Here is a 23,681-nt window from a genome sequence, read left to right on the forward strand (position 1 = left end):
GAATTTTTAAATTTTTGACTTGATTTAAAAAAAAAAATTTGACCGAAAAGGTATTAATGAATGGGAATGAATATTTGCTTGGTCGGTATTAAAGACTATGTTTATGACTGGTTTGAGTCTGGAATGCTGATAATTGCTCTCAGCTTCGCCTCGGGTACTTATCAGCATTCCAGACTCTAACCAGTCTTAACCCTCCGAGCAGCGAAGTGGTGATTTCATTCTCCACATTTTCCAAATCTGGGCATAATTTTTTTTTTCAATGGGCCAATAAGGCCAAGCTTCCATGTAATCCTCACCCCTACTATACACCACAAGCCTGTGGACTCCCATTGACCAGACCCTACCCACTCCGGAGTAAGGAGTGTTGAAAGACAGAAGCCAAGATGGCACCCAATGCCTTTGTGCAGTAATGGGAGACCTTAGTGGCCAACCGCTAAGTGCCGCTGATCCCTTTGTGTCAACCCCTTGTGCCGCCAGGATCCCAGACAGGTTGTAAACAATCCCTGGCCATGTAAATGACCTATATCTTATGCATGTACAGGCATGCCAGGGTTATTGACCTATAAACACATGTGGTGATCAAATTCTCCATGTGGTTCCACGGTGTGATTTTTTTTGATAAGCTGCTCAGAGGGTTAAACGTAGTGTTTAACACCTCCCAAGCACACATTTATTCCCTTATTCAAAGTTGATATGTTACCAAATAGCAAAGCAGAATGTTACTGCAAAGTTTGTTAACTTTTTTGTTTCTATTGGCATTGGAATATCAGTTTTAGTCAAGTATATAATTTTGTCTTTCATTTTTTTTCCTTTTACCTCAGGTGCTTGGGTTCAACACCCGTCAGCGCAAGGCTTTCCTGAATGCCATTATGCGTTGGGGCATGCCGCCCCAAGACCCATACAACTCACAGTGGCTGGTGAGGGATCTGCGAGGCAAACCAGAGAAGCATTTCAAGTAGGTTCCTCAGTCCCTTTCTCTTTGAATAACTAGACTAGGCAAACCTTATAAAGCTGGTTCCCGGGTCTACCCGTATGTTCATAGCCAACTGCCGATGTAGTCACTCGGGGATTACTTGCTGGAGATGCACAGTGTGAGACATCCACTAGTCTTCGCATGTTGGCGACATTTTACCAACATAGTCTGGCGCTATGATGGCATAAAATGTCCAAAATTTCCATTATGTGAGTTTTCCCAAAGTTATACCCCGAAAAGATATACTCAAAATAAGTTTCCAATGAAACTCGCCATATAATCAACTGGGCTACATTTCTTTAAAAGGAATATTCGTTGCTTTCTTTTTGCCATGCAAATTGACCGTGAATCATACTGATGAAGAGCAAATCAATAATTGTGAATAAATAAAAAATGTAGCTCCCTATTTACCACCTGGAAGGGAACATTGACATTGCTGGCTTCTCTTCCATAGGTCTTCCTTATTCCTAAAAACTCAAGATTTTTGAGGAAAACAAAATAAACATATTGAAACGAAATTAGAGTAAGAAAAGACTGATTATGTCATGCCGCATTTAAGCCTTATTAAGGGACAAAGGCTGATGGCTCGAGTGGGATACCTGGGCACAATAGACAAACTAAGTGGAAGGCACAAACATACGTGTCTAAGTCCGAGCGCGCAAACCTTTGTTCAATTTATTCAGAATGACTAGTCACTAGAAGTCTTTGCGTACATGTGGACTTAACAGTGGGCCAGATTTTGCCCATTCAATCATGATACGGGCAGTCCTATACGATAACACTGCCCAGCACTCTTCACCAGGGCCCAATTTCATAGCGCTGCTTAACAGCCGATTCTGTGCTTACCGAGCCTCCATCTATTTCGTAGAGACCGTAAGCAGCAAGCACAGAAAAAGCACGCTTAACCCCGAGGAGAAAGTTGCTTACAATCAGTGACGTGACAATAGAAATCTCTGTTCGAGCGCAATAGTTAGCACATCCACGCCATGAAATAGTGCTTAACCCTTTCTTTACCATGGGCGACTTTTGTCAACAAGAAGAACCCCCCTGCTGGTTCCCATGGGCGACTTTAGTCGACCAGGAAACCACACACAAAACACCCTCAACACAGATTATTTACCACTTTTCAGAAAGGCGGTTTGTTGATATGTTTGGCCACCCATATATCAACCATATACCAGCTGAAAGAATGTTTTCGGATCGTCAGTCAGTCAGTCAGTCAGTTGGTAAATAGTTAGCCAGTCAGTCAGTTGGTCACGCACAAAGAGGGGACACAAGGCCAGATCTCTGGGACCAACAAATGAGATCGCCAGAATTTGGCAAAGCAACACGAAACCTCTGATATTTGTGGTTAAGCCTTAAAGGGACGATACAACATTTGCAAACATCAAAAAAACGAAATGAACAAATTATCACGAAATACCTTACTGGATTGTTGGGAAAAGGCAGTCTAAAACATCCTGTAAAATCGTGGCTCCTGGTGTGCTGACATTTTCAAGAAAACTTAAGGTTAAGCCTTAAAGGGAAGATACAACATTTGCAAACATCCAAAAACGAAATGAACAAATTATCACGAAATACCTTACTGGATTGTTGGGAAAAGGCAGTCTAAAGCATCCTGTAAAATCGCGGCTCCTGGCGTGCTGACATTTTCAAGAAAACTTGTATTTTTCCAACGCTGGTCGGCTGACCAGCGTTGGAGAAATCTGACTTTTTTAAAAGACTGCTTCTAATTTTTTATATGTACTTATTTACAATTACTTTGCAATTGATTACACACCTGTGAAGGGGTACAAGCCTGCTAGACTGATTCTCTGACCTTACAATTCCCAAAAGTCTATACATTGCTCAGTTTCATCTTAGGCGGGGTCAGGGACCCAGACTACAAGAACATGATTGGTTTCCTAGGTTTTTCCAGCATCCACAAGCCCAAAACGTGAAACAAGTCAGTTTAACAATATTTGCTATAGCCTACTAATCCTCCAAATCTATTTATTTCTGAAAATTGCAGCAAAAGCAAATGTTGTACATTCCCTTTAAAGCTATAGTCCATCATTTGCAGCCATCCAAAAAAGTAACTGGCGTATTATTGTTGAAAAACATACTTGGTTGAAAGATAGTAAGGGGACTAAACTCCCTGTGAAATTATTCTTTCTGGCAAGCAGTCATTTTGAAGTAATCAACGAAAGAAGGCCTTTCCAACGGTGCGTCTTAAGACGCACCGTAGGAAAATTTAAATTAGTAGTTTGTTTTGTTATTCGGCGCAGCGCGCGCAAGCATTGGCACGATGCACACACGGTTGCTATAATTCGTCAGATCAGTGCGCGACATCGCGTATACATGTAGCTGCAATTCAAAACAATTCAAAACATGATTCAGCAACTTTTGATCTGAAATTGAGGTCCTAGAATGCAGTTTTTCTTGGAATATACAGCTGAAGCTGAGCTGAAACTTCATCAGGTTAGTTGTTCAGTATCCTTCATTAGATTTTGAACACTTTTGTTGCTTCAAACATGTCAAACGAACAAAATGCACAAATTACAAAAATGATGGACTATACCTTTAATTCTAGATGCTTTTGAAAAACTACTTTGAGGAGTTACGTAGCTATTCTGCAGTGTCTTCATATACAATCATTTGTATGCAACATTGATTGTTCTCTCTTCCCCTCCACAGAGCCTACGTTGCTCTGTTCATGCGTCACCTGTGCGAGCCTGGTTCAGACGGGGCGGACACATTCGCCGACGGAGTGCCGCGGGAAGGACTGTCCAGACAACACGTACTGACCCGCATCGGTGTCATGAGCCTCATACGCAAAAAGGTGAGTTGACCCAAAAATAACAAATATGTGATGCGATCAAGCTAAATGAGTCCTTTGTCGACCCTGGTCAAATTTTTTTTTTACAGATTTGAAAAGAGCACAATCTTAGCATCACTGCTGTGAAAACCGCATGCTGGTACTATCTTCAGTTAAAAAAATTATGGAAGTCGGAACACCAAGAGATGTGATGAAGTGATGTGATGAAGTGGTCCTATTTTGGCCTGAATCTCCAAATGGAAATTCCCGACAAACGACTCATGTAGCCTGATCGCATCACATATGTGTATCTATAGTACAGGGTGTTAAAGAAAACAATCGCAACTTCAAAGAATGAGTATGGACAGACGATATGTTTACTGGCTGTAAAACTGGTATCATCTGAAAGGGTAATCTCTATGCTTTTCAATAATACCGTGTTTAGGTTTTCTGAGTCATGCATCATGGAGCATCATTGTCTTGAAAACTGGATGCAAAAATGCAGTTGGTTCACTTTCATAAAAAAAAAACACTGGGCACGGTGTGCCTATTGTTACGAAAATGTCTGTGAAAATGGCTTGAATGTTAATCCTCGAGAAAATGGCACATTGTTTTGAACGTGGCTTGGTCAAAACGAGAAATTCATGGCAAACACTAAAATCCAGTTTTGAAACCAACCTGACTTAGTTTTTTGGTTTCTTTTTATGCACTCGTGTCTTCTTCTTGAATACTTATTATCACGCACACCATGCCTATTGTGTTTGACATGAAAGTGAACCAACTGCAATTTTGCATCAAAATCTCATGACAGTGGCGCTCAGTGGTGCATGACCCTGGAAATGTAAACAAGGTATCACTGAAAAGCATAGAGATTACGCTTTCAGATGATACCAGTTTCATAGCCAGTAAACATTTAGTCTGTTCATACTGGTTCTTCAAAGTTGGGTTTTCTTTTTATGGAAACACCCTGTATATCTGTCCAATGTGAACATAGAGGGCCTTTGGAAAATTGGACCCTTAATTAGGCTTAATGTAAATCACTATGATTTGATGTTATCTTGTCGTAGGTGCTAGAGTTTGAGCCTATCAACGGCAGCATCAGCGTCCCCGAGCTGGTTCCCAACCCGGGCTCCGTCCTGGACAACTTCAAGTCAGACTCCCGCAAGTCCTCTCGGACGGCCTCCCCGGCTCCGACCCCGGCAAGCACCGATTCCCCGGTACCCACCCCGCTGGCAACCGCTGCTGCCTCCCCGGCAACCACCGTGGATTCCTCCAAGCCTGAGGAAATGGAGGCAGGTACCTCCGAGCAGAAGGAGAAAGACTCGGCTGCTGAGGCCAAGACGACATCTGAGGCAGACGGGGAGATACCCGAGGCAGACAAGGAGACATCCGAAGCAGCCAAGGAGACATCCGAAGCAGCCAAGGAGACATCCGAAGCCTCCAAGGAGGAACAGGAACCAGAGGTTAGGGAAAAAAACAAGCATTGGTAAAATCAAGAACAGAATTAAGAACCGACAGATCTGGTGCATCTGAGCATTGGTAAAATCAAGTACAAAATTAAGAACCGAAAGATCTGGTGCATCTGATTACTATACCTCATACATATTCATGAACGAGAGCTGGATTCTTATTGGTCCACCATGTGCCAGTCACTAGTTTTTACCAAATACGCAAATCAAGTACAAAATTAAGAACCGAAAGATCTGGTGCATCTGATCACTATACCTCATACATATTCATGAACAAGAGCTGGATTCTGATTGGTCCATCATGTGTCAGTCACTAGTTTTTACCAAATACGCAAATCAAGTACAAAATTAAGAACCGAAAGATCTGGTGCATCTGATCACTATACCTCATACATATTCATGAACGAGAGCTGGATTCTTATTGGTCCATCACGTGTCGGTCACTAGTTTTTGCCAAATACGCATGCGCAGTCCACTGTCGCATGGGTTACCTGTGCAGTAGGCTTCTATGCATCTGAGCATTGGTAAAATCAAGTGCAAGATTAACAACCGAAAGATCTGGTGCATCTGATTACTATACCTCATACATATTCATGAACGAGAGCTGGATTCTTATTGGTCCATCACGCGTCAGTCGCTAGTTTTTGCCAAATACGCATGCGCTGTCCACTGTCGCATGGACAGTCCACTGTCGCATGGGCTACCCTGCAGTAGGCTACTATGCATTTTATTAAACAATAGTTGAACTATTGCACAGGGGTAGTGCACACACACATGAACATTACCTTAGCTGTGTGAACGGCTGTGAACATCCACACCAACGTTTTGCCGAAGTACTGTAGCTGCTGTGTCAACTCGACAACAATTTAGTGAATATATATATGAGATGTAGTAAGGCCAAAAAAAAAAAATATTCGGTCTCTGGTCAGACCAAAGTTCCAGAATTGATGCGGGGACACGGCTTTTTTTGTTTTTGCTTCTTTTTTTTTTTTTCAAGCTTGGATTGTACAGACAAGGTGGGGTACTATTTTGCTTTTTTGGTGTCCTCATGTACATTGGTGTCCTCCATAATTTGCCTTGGTGCTCTCGATCATTTGCCTTGGTGCAATTTCCCATTCCTTGGTGCTCTTTGGTAAAAAAAAACTGAGGAGGTGCAGCAATAGAGGGCGCTGTTGGAGCTACTGCGGAACATTTTGGAAAAACAAAAGATTGACGCGCATGATTAAAATCGACGCGCGCGCTGACCAGAGACCGACTTATTTTTTTTTTTGGCCTAAAACAAATTTAACATGGTATATTTCAGGTGGATAGTCGATGCCAGCTCCCCTTGGTATTGGAATTAAACAAAGTTTGCTCGGCAACTGGGACGTCAACTGTGTCAATGATGTTGTACATATCTGTTTGCATAATTCTAGACTAAGAAGGAAGAGCAAGACGCCGAGGAGCCGATGGAGGTGGACAAGAAGAAAGAGGACAAGACCAAGACAGAAGAGGGAGAGGTGACCGAGCCAGACAAGAAACCAAAGGATGAAGTTGTGGAAGAAAGTAAGAACTTTTACAAAAATGTTACCTGAAGCTCAAATAAGAATTACAAGTCAACAAGTAAAACCGGTGATGCATTAAAGTCCCTGTCAATGCAGTCGGAAGACAATCACTAGTCATCTAGGTGAAGAACAATTTGCAAGCTGTTCAAATGAAATGTGACAGAGACAATATTTTTTCATTGTTAATACCTGTTACTGATGACCTGACGCATTACATTTTGATTGATTTGAAATGATCATATTTTTTTTGCTAGGAGATTCCATCCTCTTTCTGATGTAGCATTGTAGTGTTTGACTGGAATATTTCAATAACGCTCCGTTATATAATTTTGTTCTTTTGCTCATTCATATTGTGTCTTCGTCAGAGCCAGATGTTACAGAGAAGAGCCCAGCAGAAGAGGAAAAGATGGAAACGGACGAACCGGAAGCATCCAAGGAAAAGCCATCAGAGGAGGCCAAGACGTCCGACGGCGCACAGGCGAAGGAGGAACCGGCTGATGTGACCCCCAAGACGGAAGACGAAAAGACAGAGGAGCCAGAAGGGGATGAGAAAGAGGCCACCGTCAAAGAAGAAACGGTCAAAGAAGAAACGGACAAAGAAGAAACGGACAAAGAAGAAGAGGTCAAAGAAGAAAAGGACAAGGAAGAAAAGGACAAAGCTGATGACAAACAAGGGGAGGCGGAGACGAAGAAAGAAACTACAGAGGTGAAAGAGGAAGCCAAAGACGCAAAGGAAGAGAACGTGGACAAGAAAGACGCCAAGAGCCCGGACGCGCCGAAAGACAGTCCCGCCGAGAAGGACTCGGACTCGGACGTCGTGGAAGTCAAGGACGAGACGGAGAAAAAACCCGCGACCGAGAAAGACGACGCCAAGAAAGAGGAGGCCGTCAAGAAACCGGAGAAGAAGGAAAAGCGGCTGTTTGTCTTCAACATCGCGGACGGAGGGTTCACCGAGCTGCACACGCTCTGGCTGAACGAGGAGCGGGCCGCCAAGAGTGTAGGGGAGAGGGCCAACGAGATCTGGCATCGCAAACATGACTTCTGGCTGCTCAGCGGCATCGTCAAGTATCCTTTTTCAACTGGAATTGTACCACGTCCACAACATTCCCTTGTTCGACTTGCAATCCCTTGTGAAGGAATCGATCAGTAATCAAATTAAAATTGAACCGTTTCAATTATAACACCACTTTTTCTCATTATAAAAAAATATTTGTGAAAGAATCCTGACAGAAAAAAAATGACGCTGAAGTGCTCTCACCCAACCATGACTTTTCCATTTTCACCCCTAGAGGGAGTAGTACATAGCCCATTGAGCAGTTGAACATGAATGATGTGTCAACCTTAACCCCGTTTTGTAAACCAGACACGGCTACGGTAGATGGCAGGACATACAGAACGACCTGTGCTATGCTATCATCAATGAACCCTTCAAAGTAGACCTGGGCAAAGGCAACTACCTGGAGATCAAGAACAAGTTCCTGGCTAGGAGATTCAAGGTACGAAGACTTCGTGGCAGAAACCCCTCACAGCCAAGAAATTATGCATTCATAAATTACCTTAGACATTTTACCCATTCCTATTGGTCAAGAGCCCGTCATGTGGGTGGTTTTAAAGAGGTTGTGGAATGCTCGAAGACATTTCCGTCATTTTTCGGGTATATGTAGCCTAAGGTGTGATGAAATAAAAACAACTATTGTGTCTGTCATAAAATGAGTACAAAAGGTACTTTTGAGAGCTGTTTTTCAAGTCCTGTCATGCCTGTTTCGACCCGAACGTGCAATTTGTGTAACAGTCGTCGTTGCGGGCAGCAAACAAAACACAGTAAATCGTGACGTAATAAACAGGACTCCTGATGCAGAGTAGCATAAACGAGTCCTGTTTTTTACGTCACGATTTACTGTGTTTTGTTTGCTGCCCGCAACGACGACTTTTACACAAATTGCACGTTCGGGTCGAAACAGGGCCTGAAAAATAGCTCTCAAAAGTACCCTTTGTACTCATTTCATGACAGAAACAATAGTTGTTTTTATTTCATCACACCTTAGGCTACATATACCCAAAAAATGACGGAAATGTCTTAGAGCATTCCACAACCTCTTTAAACCACCGGTCAATAGATGCATTCTGCACCACATCACTCGCGCGCCAATCTCCATATAAGGAGATTTTTTTAGTACAACGCACGTGGGGCACATACCATAGACATGGCCAGAGGATTGCTGTACAAAACATAAAGTAAACTTGTTCAAACAATATTGTTGGAATTTTGTCAATTTTTGACTTAGGCCAAGTTCGGGCAAGTACCATTTAGTCGACTAGTGGTTGATTTGTGACGTACCGTACGCCTGCGCACTGATAGCAACGTGCGAACGTCTCTAGTCAAACGCTGGTCAAAATGTCATCGCAAAACTTCTGGATCCTGGCTCCCTGCTAGGGTTATGAATGCGCGCGGCTATTGGTTACCAGCGAAGCAACCAACCCCAGTAGGCTGGTTCCAAGTAGTAGACTAGCGTAGTCAACCACCGTTGACTAGACAGAGTTCGGGCAAACGTTAGTTAACCATTGGTCAACTATAGTCCTTGCGCGAACTTGGCCTGATTTTGTCTTTTTGACCGACAAGGCATTTATTAATGGGAGCAAATATGTGCTTGGTTGGTTTTAAACAATTATGTTTAAAACCGGCTAGGAGCCTGGATGCGGATAAAGGCCCGAGCTGTATTAAGAAATTTGATATGAGAATGCTTCGATTTTAATATCATGATGCCAAAATCTGTTTTCGATTCTTGGCCGTGAGTACACTCCGACAACAGACAACCTTGTTTCATGGACTAAAAATCCACATTTGTTGGAAGCACATGTTGCTTATTGCATGGCAAAACTTGCACCGAATATGTACCTCAAAAATGTAAAGTTGGAAACAGACAAGCAGTTGTACCAGTTTCACTGTATTGCTAACTTAGGATAAAACATCGCTCTCTCACCACAGCTCCTAGAGCAGGCCCTAGTCATCGAGGAGCAGCTACGCCGTGCCGCCTACCTCAACCTAACCCAGGACCCTAACCACCCGGCCATGGCCCTCAACGCACGCTTTGCTGAGGTGGAATGCCTGGCCGAGAGCCATCAACACCTGTCCAAGGAATCGCTGGCGGGCAACAAGCCTGCTAACGCTGTACTGCACAAAGGTGAGAATTTCACCTCATTGGGCTGAAAGTTGAAAGTCGAGTCCATCACAAGTCCTCACACGTCCATTTCAAGTTATCCAGTCCAAAAATCAAGTTGCAAGCCAGTGTTTCCCCTGGCTAATGAACTGAGCGAGGTGGTAACAATTCAAGTTGATGACTGAGACAAAATTTATGCAGTCTGCAAACTGAAAAGAATGCAGCGATGATTCCAAAAACACATCGAAATTGTGAGTTCTTGATACATGGAGGTAAAGGAAAACGCTCATACCGTATATTACACAAAATGAAAAATTTTCAATAGATATTTCCTTTTTTGCCAATCTTCACAGCGAGGTGGTGATATTGGCAAAAATTGAGCGAGGTGGTCACTGAAAGTAGCGAGGTGGGCCGCCTCACGTTTGAATGGGCAGGGGAAACACTGTTGCAAGCTATTCAAATGAACTGTGATAACGAGATGTGTCCTTTGTTTATTGTTCATCCACTGATATGTTGTCACCGTTTTCAGGAAGAGCCACATGTGTGGATTTTGAATACAAATCGTTTTCAAGATAATCGCAAAAGAAGTTTCTCCTGTTTTAAAACTGCAAAAAATACTACTTTGCAACAACTTTGTGCAGTAAGGAAACCTTCACATGATTCTGTGAGAGCTGATTTTTTACGTGAACCCAGTAATTAGAATTAACACAGTAGTTAATTAGTGAAGATTAATTAGTAAAGATATGTGTCTCTTCTCGAAAATGAAAATTCAAGTTTCCTACGTTTTGGCCCTTTCTGTTCAATGTGTTTTCCCATATGGATGGGGCGCACGTGTGTACGCGCGCGCAGCTGAGAATGTAACAAAGATATGTGCCTCTTCGTGAAAACGAAAATCTCAGTTGACCTACTTTGACGCATTTCCGTGCAATAGGTTTTGTGCGCGTTCAAGGGGCCAAAATGTATGTGGCTCTTTGTGAAAACGCAAAATGCAATTATCGAGATTTCTGCCCCTTGCATCATTTATTTAATTTGGAAATCAATGATGTTTTTCTTACAGAAACCTGTCAAAATGGCTAAGTACAATGTTTTAAAGCAAAATAGTGAAGAAAAAAAAATCGAAATCGAAAAAATGGTAAATTTTGACATGTGGCTCTTCGTGAAAACGGTGATGATTTGTGAGTGGACTTAAGAATTGACTTGTGCTTCTGACCAGATGTGATGGACTAGCGATGGACTTGACTTCTACACTGAATTGATCTGTTATAATGCAAGGCATTGTCAGCGCTTGTATTCAAAGAACAATTGACAAAACCACAGAGCTTGCAGATCTAGGTTTTTTTTACACTTTGGCTTTGAAACACAAGACTTGTCAGTCAGCCCCTGGCTTGGGTAAATACCCCTTGGTGAAATTGAGGTTAAGTGACTTGCTCAGGGACAGCTCTGGCTTGCTTGATGTTGAGAATCGTGCATTATAAGCATTGTGCCATTCTTTCTAATTGTAAACAACAACCCAGTGGGAGGAATTATGTTCAGGCATTGTACCTTTTCTGACCGTTAATCAAATTTGATTAACAAAAATGTGTATTGCTTAGTCATTTTTTTTTGTAGTACAGTGGAACGCTGCTAAAAAGTACATCGTGGGATCGACAGAAAGTGTTCGTAATAACGATCGTTCGGTAAAGCGATTTTGAATCGCCGGCCCCCTTTTGAGCAATAGTGAACTGGCATTCCCACATCCCACGGCCACACGAGGAGAAATCACGAAACTTTAGCAATGGGTGGTTTTCCCTTTTATTCCTTGGGGAAATAATAGCCATTTATCGCTCTTCAACATTCAAACACGACGTAACTATGGGTCGTTTGATGTTAAGGAATTAAAAGTGGCCCAAATAGCATTTAATACAACAGGTAGATTTTTTTTGTGAATCTGTTGACTCTTTTCAACAACAATGTTCGGTACGTTTTGTACATTAAAACCGGGAGCCAAGGATGATGTTCGGCATAGCCGAATGTTCGGTATAGCAGTGTTCGGTATAGCGGCGTTCGGTATAGCGGTGTTCGGTATAGCGGCGTTCCACTGTACTACAAGAGCCTTCTTAATAAGTGAAGGAACTAGACTCTCTAAAATAACATCTTTAATAATGTGATTGTGTGAGTCTGTTCTCCTCAAGCAAAATTTTGTTTCATTTTATCCTCGGACATTCTGTCCAAATTATTGAGATTCAACTCTACTCTGAAGACTTTCACAAAGTTTGCTCTTCGATCTTGTCGCTTTTTTGAGCTGTATTTTTACGAGTTGTAATTCAGGTAGAAAGAAAATGAATAAATGTAAACTATCTTTGCTATTCCTCAGTCCTCAACCAACTGGAGGAGCTCCTGAGCGACATGAAATCGGACGTTGCCCGTCTCCCAGCCACCTTGTCCCGCATCCCGCCAGTCGTAGCCCGCCTGCAGATGTCAGAGCGCAGCATCCTGAGCCGACTGGCCAACCGCGACGGCCACTCTGCTGCACAGGCCCAGCCCCAACAGGTAAAAAAGATGTCCAAATAAAACCGGGAATTATTGAAATAAATTTTAAAAAAAGACTCACAATCACACATCAATGCACTTTAACGGGTATTTAACACAAGCAATCGGTGGTTTTGTTTCAGGAGGGGAGTTAGGAAAGAATGCATGACTTCAAATTACAGCACACTGATCTAAATTGTCACAGAAAAATTGCCGTAACAGAATAAGTCACTCTGTGGGGATTTACTCTTTGGCATTTTCGTGAAACAAATTCTGTGCCAACGTGCATAATATTGCGTTTTTATCTAAAATGCATAAACGAGTTCCACTTGGCTATTGTAAAATAAAAAATTTAAAATAGGAATTGACTGTCGGTGAACACATGCGTTCTTTCCTTATGGAGTACCGAAGTGAATACGTCACACGCACAAAATGTGTGTGTAAGACATTAGCGCGTGATTCAGCCCGTGAACCAACACGCGCGCGTACTCCATTCGTTTGCACTACACTTGCTGGTTCTAAATGACGTCACACTTCGGTACTCCATATCTCTTCTCCTTGGTTGTTGTTTGGTATTTTGCTGTACTTTTTGTGCACATTGTCGGGGATGTATGCAATCTTCCATTCTCCACACGGTCGCAAACAGGGTACTGATGTTACTTTTGAAATACAGCCCTCCATGGTGTCGTTCCGTGTCAAATCACCCAACCCCATCCCCTTCAAATTGGTTTATAAGATTTAGCGTTGGGGGTAATTGAGGCTGAAGTTTTTAATAGCGCAGTCAGCCCAACAGTTTTCACGCTACCGCCCGCCATTTTTGGGGTGATTTTGGCCAAAATGGGCGTGGTCGCCAGTTTTCAAATGAATGCTTCCATACCCTGTGGGTCAAATTTGTTGTTATTGGTGTCTTTGGAAAGAACATTTTTTAAGGGGTGGGGTTTAACCCAAGTGGGTGATTTGACACGAAATGACCCCATGGTCACAGCAGTGACTGTGACAGAAATACACGTGTAATGATCCTCATTTGTCATTCCAGTTGATGCTGGAACTCACACTGAGCCACAAATACCGAGACAAATTTTGAACGACTTGAAATTCTGGCTTTTATGTGTGGCCATAGCATGGAAGATTCTACACATTACCAAATGTTGCACCTTATTGCAAACGTTCAGTTAAGATGGTTTTAATAGTGGAAAATAGGTCAATTTGACATTGTACTATGTACAATACTCTTATAAGTGGTTGAAAGCTCCTTCTTGGAAAGAGCCGTCGGCTAAAAACTGGAAGTCCTGATAACGCCAGAATTATTTTGCCAAAAGCTCTGTATTTTAACTGTTTTCAATGTCTTCATCTTTGACATTTAAAAAAAAAACCAGACTAATAATTTCCACTCGTAACAATTTGATAAGGCTTCTAAATGGCTTCTAAACAGCACTTTTGTCAGAGCGAGAAATAACCTCTAAAATTAATCCATTTTAACCCACCACCTTCTTTAGACACATCCAAACAAATTAAAAGAAGAACTGGTCAATGAAGAGTTTTTATTAAAGAGAAAAGACGACTTGTTTATTGTACGCAATGTTGAGGGCCTTCCAATAATTGGCTTCAGCCTCTAAATGTATTTGAGCTTCTCTTGTCTTATTGTAAGAAAAGAGTTGTTTTTCTTTGTTTTTGTAAAATGCTTTAAGCATAGTAATAGCTAGTGTATATATATGTATGGCAGTACTTGCAATTTATATTTCTTCAACAATTTTTTTTTTTCGTTTTAAGAGCCAAGATCAATACACAAGTTCACTAGTAGTCAGTCGTTAATTTACATATTCTTTTTGTTTATATCAGTGTACGTCTTATTTTGTTCACTTTTTATTTATTTAGTTTAAACTGTAGATAAAAGTCAGGGAGTTGTACGGGCAACAAGGTTTAAGGTCAGATTCTGGTGATCTGTATTTAAGATGAAATTGAAAAACCACCTTATTTGTCTGTTTTTGCCGGACATATTTAAGCTTGCCACTGTTAACTTCTGGGGGATACCGTTGAAGGGTTGTACTGCCCTCTAGGCATTAATTTCTCCCTTTCTTTAAAAAGAATATTGCAACCAATATTTATCGACGATGCTTCATTTTGTAAAGGTATTAGTGTAGTACTGACATGCCCACTGGGTACTTAATGAATTATTCAAGTTTTAAGGTACATGTAGGCAAATAGTGATGATGGAAATTAAGGAAGTTTCACTTTGGTTGTGCGCTTTTAAAAACTATTCATCAATACCTAAAGACAAGTTTGCCCATTCCTATTGGTCGAGAGCCCATCACGTGGGTGGTTGATAAAAACAGGGGTGTGAGTGACCACTGATAAAAAAATAGCTGAAAACAGCTGAAAAAGGTGTAAAAAAAGCGGAGCTTTGGAAATCTCCTATACTTTTGTACACAGCAAGTGAGGGGGAAAAGCTGAATCCAAAACAAAAAAAAGCTGAAATCAGCTTTAAAGCTGAGATTTCACACCCCTGAAAACAGTTGATAAAATACCAACTGGTTTTAAACACTTTTTTCCTGCACTACTGTGTTACTGGGTCTGCGCCACAAAGCAGTACCCGCCGCGCGCCAATCTTCCTATTAAAAGGAGATTTGTATTATTACTACGCGCGCAAGGCACGTACCATAGACGTGGCAAGAGTGGTGTTTCACAAAACACGAGGCAAAATAATTGGACAAAATCGTTGGAAATGTCTTGACGTGTTTTGGCTTTTTGACCAAACGGTATTTATGAATGGGAATAAATATGTGCTTGGGCGGTATTCAACAATGACGTTTCAAACTGGACGCGATAAATGGCCCAAGTCGAAGGTGAGGGCCATTATCTGCGACAAGGCCCCTAGCTTAGAACCCGCGAAGCACACATTTATTCCCTTCAATTTTTAATTTTCAGCCAGTGCAGTAATTGTCAACCAATGAAGTACACTACAGACAATGAAATTTTTGAATTTATTTAATTGATAATCAATTGATTTAATTGACTAACATTCACAATAACTGAATAACACTGAGTGTGATCACTTGTCCATGCGCCATTGCCACAAATGAAGCACCGACTATGTAAATAATGTCTTTTCTTCCGTAACTTAAATTTTTTAAAAGGGAGTTCCTTGTGTTTTTTTTTGTATTTGATTTACATGTGAGCATTGATCTTAACACAGACTGTGTCTGTCTCTGATAACAGGGTTCGTGTAACAGATAATTCATAACGGTGACCACTAAAATAGATTTAATTTATTCAGCAATGCACAAGTTGAGGCAAAACTTGCTCAAGTGAAATCATCGTGAAGCTCCAACCAAGAAAACAAATTCAAAGAGAAAATGCCACAACGGAGGATTATCAAGATTTTGTTGACTTTGGGAGGTATTTGATGAAAGAATCATTAATCTCTAATTATTCCCGAAATAATTCCTGTAAAGTGACATCATTGTTGAAGCAGAATCCACAACATTCCTAATTTCGTCTTTTATTCCACGATACCCGAAACATTGGTTGGTGTTTTCAGTCTTCCACTTGAGCGATTTTAATCTCTTCTTTAAAAAAAATTACAACGAATAACATTGATGTACACGTAACCTAAACAAAAATGATGCTTAAAGTTTGAAGAATAAATGTTGCACCGTGTCTAAAGCACGACCAAACCAAAACAACTTGACTTGATCTGGTGTTTTTTTTTCTTTCTTTCTTTTCTTCTTTTTCTATGTCCGTCCCTTTTCTGTGCCTGTGTCGCTGCAGATTGCTCAACCTCTGTCTCAAGGGGTTGGCAACAAGACAGCAGGTGGGGCCACGTCCTCTGCGGCCGCCGCGTACGCCAATTATGCCAGCAAAGGGGCGGGGTCGGGAGGCAGCTTTGCAGGCGGGAGCCAGCAGGGGCGACGCCCGATCATTCAGCATGGCCCCGCCCAATTTACCGGGGTCCAGACCAACCATTTCGGGCAGAGTAAGCTTTGTCTGATTTGTCAATTTTTTTTTTTTTTTTTTTTTTTTGAGATTGAAACGCCAAAATATGTCTCGCATCCCACAAAGTAATACTACTGTGTACTTTGGTGTTATGGAGTTCAATGGAATAAGAACTCGCCAATAATATACATCAATTTGTTTTGGAGGGGGAGGGGGATGGAGGATATAGGGGGAGGGGGGTAGGTACCTGATTTCATACTTTTTTGTTGTTAAAGAATACACTTTCAAAAACAAACGGGCGGAGGATTGCAGAAAAGTCCCCAAACCTAAGATCATCCTTTTCCAATTCTAAAAAGAATTATAGAAAAATGAGGTATTATCAAAGCTCCAAATCAAATGAAGTCAGCGCAGATGTATAACCCAAGACCGCTGAGCTTGCCAGGAGTGCTACAGTACTCGGTGATGTTGGCTGTGGGAAGGGGGGGGGAGGGGGGATGCTGCGCAAAACCCATGATTAACCCAAATAGTCACTGCAACTGCCTGGCCTATCAATCCCTGTATGGCGTTAGCCCATTGACACCTGTACTACATTGTATTACACTGTGTTTATTCACTGAAGAATCAATAAAAACCATAGAGTACTTGGGCGGTTTCAGACGCTGCAGTGAGTAACAATCATTGCGGTTTCGGGCCCTACAGTGGTTAAAGAGTTGAATTGCCTGAGCACTCCATGCTTTTATGCATTCATCACTGAATTAAACACATTGTAATAAAATGTAATACAGTTGCTGTAATACAATGTAATACAGTTGCAAATGGGTTCAATGTACATGATCGCCTAGCCTTTCGCCAAGGTTATTGTGGCTCTAACCGACGTTACTAGACGGAGCGGAGAAGATGCTCAGTGACTGGAGCGGAGACAACATGCACGAGTGGCAAAGCCACGAAGCCTTTTCCAACTTGTCAGGAATTTCTTAAGTTTTTCGTTATTTCTCGATTTTTTGTTACGGTACCCTAAAAGGGTAGCAAAATTCCAACCAATTATTAGCCTTATAAATGCGCGTGTGGCTACTACCCGGACGGGTGATGCGGGTACACGCGCGCTTGCGAAGCACGTACACACGCACGCGCCTAAATCAAGTTAGAAAAGGCCCCGTGGCTTCGCAACTCGCGAACGCTGGCTTAGTCTTTGCTCAAGTTGCTTCGTGAATTTGCGGCTTCGCCACTCTAAGCCATGGTGGCCTTGGCGAAAGGCTAAGGATCGCCTGATGCAAAGTTCCACTATCCGGCTAAGAATACTATGGGGTTTGTCTCTGTAGCCATCCAGACCATCCCCCAGGGTAACGTTCAGGTCCTGCCGGACCCTAGCCACACGGTCATCATCAAGAACCAGTCTGGTACCCCGTCCACCCAGGCCACGGGAGGCAGCAATTACTACACCACCATGCTGAGTAACGCCTCGAGCGCCATCTCTAATTCAGGTGAGGGGGCCGTCCGACAAAACTTAGGTCCGGGGTTCAAATCTTCGCTTGGGTTGCTGTAAGAATTGGATTTCATTTGAAGTGTTTTCAGGCATGCAACTTTTCCTCGGATCTGCTGATTTCATCATTTTTTTACTTCTCATGAATGCCATTACAACTTGAAAGACACTGTAAAAGTCTTGTGTGGTTTGGAATTTCCTCGTTTTTTTTTCCTTCTAAATTCCCAGTTGCATGCCTGTGTTATTGTCCATGAGTGTTTTTGCTTTCACCCTTCATGCACTGTCTATGTAAAATATCAATGTCTTTGCCGTCTTTAAGGAACATCTAGATCATGTCTTCCTATTTCAAGGTTTCTTGTGATCACTGGCTGGGTTTTAATTTCAAGTGGTATATGTTTGGTAATGGTCTGATGATGATTCCTATGTTATGCAGGTTCGTTCCCTAAAATGATTCAAGTGTGGGGTTCAGAATGCTAATTTTGCAGTGCCAATCAGCTTTGTTAAAATTGTAGTTTCGTCATTTAGTCTGTCACGTCACTTAGTAGTCTCGTCACTTGTCTGTTTCCATAGCAACTTTGTAGTTGAAATGAAAACCAAAAAAATGTTATTGCACTGTCAACCGAAAAGTGGTAAAATTGCGAATGATTTTGGATGACCATGCAGCACACAAATTAACATGCTTCCTTTCTTCATGGTAAGAACGTCAAGCTTGAAAAGGACAGAATTCTACTTTTAATTCTAATTTTAACCTCGTTCAATTTTTTGTGTGTGTCGGGATTGATGGCATCTTCTTCAGAAATTGCTTTTTGAAAGGAAGTACCACTTTCTCAAAAGTGCAGTGACATTTTGAATAATACCCCATACTTTTTGTTTTGGCCCTTTCTTTCCCTTCCCCCCCCCCCCCCCCCACTTCCCCCTCTCCCCTTTGTTGTTCAGTTGTGTTGAGTGGGGACATGATGGGTTTGCTACCTGACGCCCCTCAAAAATCACTCCGAGAAAAACACAAAGTAAGTTTGCCTCCCAATGGAGACATGGTTACCCTATAAAATATACCCAACTCAAAACCAGATCTACCCAGTTTGAGCCGAAACCCTTCGAGGTTGTTTGTGGCATACCTCCATTGGGGGTCTTAGTATTAAACAGGTGTGCCCTGCAGTGATTCGCAGTGAACAATTTTGGGAATCTACCTCCTTTGGGGTATAAGTAAATACTTGAAAATACCCCAAACGATTCATTTATTTGGGGCAACATGGGAATACCCAAATTAGGGTGGTGGAATTCTTACACAGTGAATGTCCATAAATGCATGTGATATCATGTTGTGTTATATCCATTTGTCATATCTGTGTTATGTTTTTGGTCACGTGCTTGAACTTTTGTCAACGTGTCACACCCAAAATGTCATCCTCAAGACACTCCTTTCATCCTCTCAATCACGTTTGGCCGTTGCTTCTTGGAAATCCGCCTCTGGCCGTTGCTTCTTGGAAATCCACCTCACATTGTCCATCTAAACAATAGACATCAACTTTAAGGATTATTTTCCTGCATCTGTAGTGCATGATAAACCCATGGGCCCAAATTGTGTACCTTCTGCTAAAGCAGAAAATACTCTAAGCAACAAATAGTGGAGTACCAGTCAGCGACATACATCTGCTTGCTACTTGGTACTTGGTGGTTATCCTCTTCAGAACTCCTCGGGGAAGTCTAAGAGGCTTGGAGTTTTGGCTGGTGACGTGAATTTTTCTAAATTTCTGCTCTCAGCACAGCCCATGGCTAAGCACTGCTGTCAAATTTCCCCCGATAATCAAGTACACAATATATGGAGTACGTTATAATTGACAGATTTTTGGTAAAAACAGAACAACCCAATCTTATTTTTTGTTCATTCCGTATATTTGTGATCGGCACACGATTTGATTTCAGAAGTGTGTCATGGGGACATTTTTGTGTGTGTGCAAAAGCTTACATTTCACGGTCAATTAAATCTGTGGGTATTTTTTGCTTTTGTTGTGTCCTATCAGGGCCATCATCATCGTCATCATCACAAGTCAAAGGCCAGGATGGGAGGCAGATCAGATGTGAGTTTTTGACGCAATACTCACCCCAAACTCTCCAAAAATGCGGTCTACTTACCTTAGGCCAAAAAAAAAAAGTCTCCGGTTTCTGGTATGGAGCTTGCCCAAAAAAGTGGTGCGGCGAAGCGGCTTTTTTTTTTTTTTTTACCTGATTTTTTTGCTTCAAATGTCGGCTGATGACTGCTAATGGTGCCCGACTAAACTTAGTGCAAATATATGGGAGTCCAGAGAGGCCACAAAAAGCTTATTCTCGACCATAACCCAATCTAAAAACACGTTAAAATTGTGCAGCAGCAGGATTCCAGTCAATCCAGTGAGTTTGGCGGTTTTGAGACATCATCTTTCATTGAAAAAAAACCTTTTTCATTTTGCCAACGTGCATGGCTACGGCGAGGCACGCGCATACCAGAAACCGGAGACTTTTTTGTGTGGCCTTATTAGAGTCAGAGGAGAAGGGGGGGGGGGGGGAATTTGGTCCCCTTTCAGGGAGTAACAAATTCAATGAAGTTGGCAAAACCTTTAGAGAAATCCAAAAACCAGCAGATACATCTGAAGTTCTAGTCCATTTTTGATACAGCCTTTCATAATTACCATCATCAACAGCATTCGTTACAGGATGTCTGAACTCTTATCTTCATTGTGAGTCATATGTTTCCAAGGACTTTCTTGATGAACTGAAAGATTGACTGGAATTCGGTCGAGTGAAAGCCTGAGAATGTCATGTGTTAGAAAGTCTTGAAAACTGCGTTCAGAATTCATTGAATTTAAAATTTCTGCATGAAAGAAATCAATTGTGGCAGTGAGACTTTGAATGACATGTTAAAATGAAAGTGATGGGCAAGAAACACAACCACGACATCAACATCTTAGATATAAAAGTTGGAAGAATTTTGAAAAAAAAATTGCCACAAGTGTGAACAGTTACACATTTGCACTTCATACAAACGATCATCATACCTTTTTTTGTTGTTGACATTTTGGAGAAGTGTATTTGACCTGTTTTCCTAAAAACTTTTTGGGGGACATAATGAACAGCAAAACCTAATTGCTGTCATTCTCAATAATCAAATAAACTGCAATAGAAACTGACTAGGTTCATTAATAATCATTTGAAAGTTAAACAGAGAAATCGACTGGAGCGGGGTTTGGCCCTGCACCCTCCAGATTGATGTTTCAGACATGTCAGAGCTCTACCAACTCATGAGCTATCCAGCCCCATGTTGGCGGTTTCCCATTTTGTTGCTGTCTTTGTTCAAGGGGCACTAGTCAGAAGCCACAAACCCATACATGCCATGTATCCAAGAATCACACTCCAAGTCACAATGCTCGTACATTAGCAATGCTGCAAACCCAGTTGAAAGGCATTGACGAATTGGGGAATCACCAACATAGGGCTGGATAGCTCAGTTGGTAGAGCACCAGAAGAGCGTTCCAGTAAAGACTTTTATTCTTCTTAGGTTAGTTTTGTATATTGATTTGTTTTCATCAGTATTATTTTTTGTTGGGTGGTTGTCTCTAGGATCATCGAAGGCTGTCCCAGCATGCGGCTACGTCCCTGGCCAACCTCCAGCAGCTGCGGTCAGCGATTGCCGCACGCAGCCTGGCCACGTCTGCTGGAGCCTCCACCTCAGCTAAGACTACCAAAGATTAACCCCTTCCTTAGAATGGTAGTTACAAATAGTGAGGTTTTGCAAGCGAACGGATATGTCGTCGGGTCGTGTAGTTTTGTGACGTCATACGCAACTCTCTACAAGGATAGTGCCCGTTACGGCGTGAAAAGCGTATTTAATTGTCAATTTTCACCCTCTTTTCCAGTAATAGGCATGCAACTTTTCATTGGATCAGCCGATTTCCTCTTTTAAAATTGAAAATAAAAAAAAATAAAAAAATTGAAAAACATTTAGAAAGTCTTGTAAATCTTGGAATTTCCATTTTTTGGGGGTTACTTTCCAGTTGCATGCCTGTAATAAGGTAATACATTTTGAATGATTTGAAAGAGGATGCATTAGTTAACATACATATGTGACATTTGTCAGTGTTTCAAAGCAAGATTAGCTGCAAATATGGGGCTATCATTAAGGGCTGCCATTTTGGATCACTGCTTTGGTAACGATAAACGCGTACACAATGTGAAACAACAACAGATTAATGATGATAACCGTTACGTGTGCTAAACGTATGCGTACACGTATCTGATCGGTTGCAAAACCTCTCATATCTTCTGCAAGATCCCACCTATCCTGTCACCCTGACAACAACACAAATTTCAACTCTTTAGATGGACAGCTGGAAACTGTACCTAATTTGCATAACAAAGGCTCCCTCCTGGTTGTATACACACATGCTGATACAGGGACTGGTTTAAAAAGTTGAAGAGAAATTATGAGCGAGTTGGATTTATTAAGCAAACATGTATGTGTGTGTCTTTCTTGTACTGTGTTGTTTCACACTTTTAGATCCATTTGAAAATAAGCACTACAGTGTATTGTATAATTAGCACACGTTCATTCAGTCAAGTTAGACTTTTGTGGAATGTGACCACTTGTTAGGAAATGGGACCTTAGAGTGCTGCCAAACAGAAACCATTGCTTAGCCAATAAGCCAATTTGCGAATTCGGTTCGAGGTGCCCTGACTTGCTCAAACGCTTGGCACTTTTTAACTTTGAAGTCTCCCGACCAACGAGACTGTTGCTATATCACGTGATTCGGGGCAAGCCTTACGCCAGCAACCCCCAGCTCCGGAATGGTCTGGCGTCTTTGTACCATTCTCACCCAATGCGTTGATGCTGAGCATCTCTTACGTAACTATGAGCTAAATAATGAAAGGTTTGTGGAAACACCATGTGCAAATAATTTCTCAACTAAGAGAATGGTTCTGAAAAGAACCAGAGGTATAAACTCGACGTTCCGGTCGGTATGCTCTGACTCGACGTTCCGGTCAGTATGCTCTGACCGTACTGACCGGAACGTCGAGTTTATACCTCTGGTTCTTTTCAGAACCATTCTCTTAGTTGAGAAATTATTCGCACATGGTGTTTCCGCAAACCTTTCATTATTTAGTATCTCCACCATGCAAAGCCTCAAATCTTACTTAACTAAGAGCTTGCCCCGAATCGTGTGCTATAGCAATGGTGTCTTCGGTCTGGAGAATTCAGAGATAAAACGTGTGTAGCGTTATGAACAAGTCAGTGTACCAGATGTTATTCAAATTGAACTCGCCTTTACCGGTAGGTTATTAGCAAATGGCTTATTCCCGGCTGAGTGCAAAATCAGCAGTGTACCAGTTGCGCCCAGTTTAGCGGCATGAGATTTTGGCTGGTAAACCGCGTTTACTGTGATTAGCAATTAATGAACAGAGGGCAGCTTATCAAGACTGCTGGCCACTACAATTCAGCCAAATGTCATCACATATTGGACATTAATGGCCACAATTTGCAGGGAAAACAATCTCCAAAAATGCAATCGCTCCACTTGGACATAATTTCTTGTTGTATATATATCAACATTTTGTCTGTGTGTATATAATGGATGTCAATGCTGCAACATAGAGAAGAAGGTTACACAGTATTTTGTTAATTAAAATTTGAAGAAAAAAAAAGGTAAAGACCTGAAAAAGTCTACAGTATTTAAGACAATGTGTTGTGCATGAATATTAACGTCACAGTTATACATGTAGTTTTTAAAAATCAAGCTCTTTCTGCATGTGTTTTGGGTCAACAAAAAGTTGCACTGTAATGTAAAGAA

General features: G+C 41.7%; 1 protein-coding gene across 2 annotated transcripts in view; it reads left to right on the forward strand.

Annotated features, from left to right (window-relative positions):
* The window catches only part of LOC119743177 (chromodomain-helicase-DNA-binding protein 4-like), a 59,799-nt gene extending 38,005 nt beyond the window's left edge, over positions 1-21,794 (forward strand). The window contains exons 24-36 of one of the 2 annotated variants that reach the window (XM_038219555.1): positions 822-955; positions 3,650-3,794; positions 4,838-5,233; positions 6,655-6,784; positions 7,149-7,848; positions 8,147-8,279; positions 9,770-9,965; positions 12,295-12,470; positions 16,218-16,422; positions 17,702-17,863; positions 18,799-18,869; positions 19,884-19,940; positions 21,457-21,794. In XM_038219555.1, coding sequence (XP_038075483.1) covers positions 822-955; positions 3,650-3,794; positions 4,838-5,233; positions 6,655-6,784; positions 7,149-7,848; positions 8,147-8,279; positions 9,770-9,965; positions 12,295-12,470; positions 16,218-16,422; positions 17,702-17,863; positions 18,799-18,869; positions 19,884-19,940; positions 21,457-21,588 — 2,637 coding nt within the window. In that variant the 3' untranslated portion in view covers positions 21,589-21,794. The remainder of the gene's footprint in view (positions 1-821; positions 956-3,649; positions 3,795-4,837; positions 5,234-6,654; positions 6,785-7,148; positions 7,849-8,146; positions 8,280-9,769; positions 9,966-12,294; positions 12,471-16,217; positions 16,423-17,701; positions 17,864-18,798; positions 18,870-19,883; positions 19,941-21,456) is intronic. The other variant, XM_038219556.1, reaches the window with a different exon arrangement.
* The last annotated feature ends 1,887 nt before the right edge of the window (positions 21,795-23,681 follow it).

The sequence above is a fragment of the Patiria miniata genome, unplaced genomic scaffold (genome assembly GCF_015706575.1).
Source record: "Patiria miniata isolate m_02_andy unplaced genomic scaffold, ASM1570657v1 HiC_scaffold_6, whole genome shotgun sequence".
NCBI classification, from domain to species: domain Eukaryota; kingdom Metazoa; phylum Echinodermata; class Asteroidea; order Valvatida; family Asterinidae; genus Patiria; species Patiria miniata.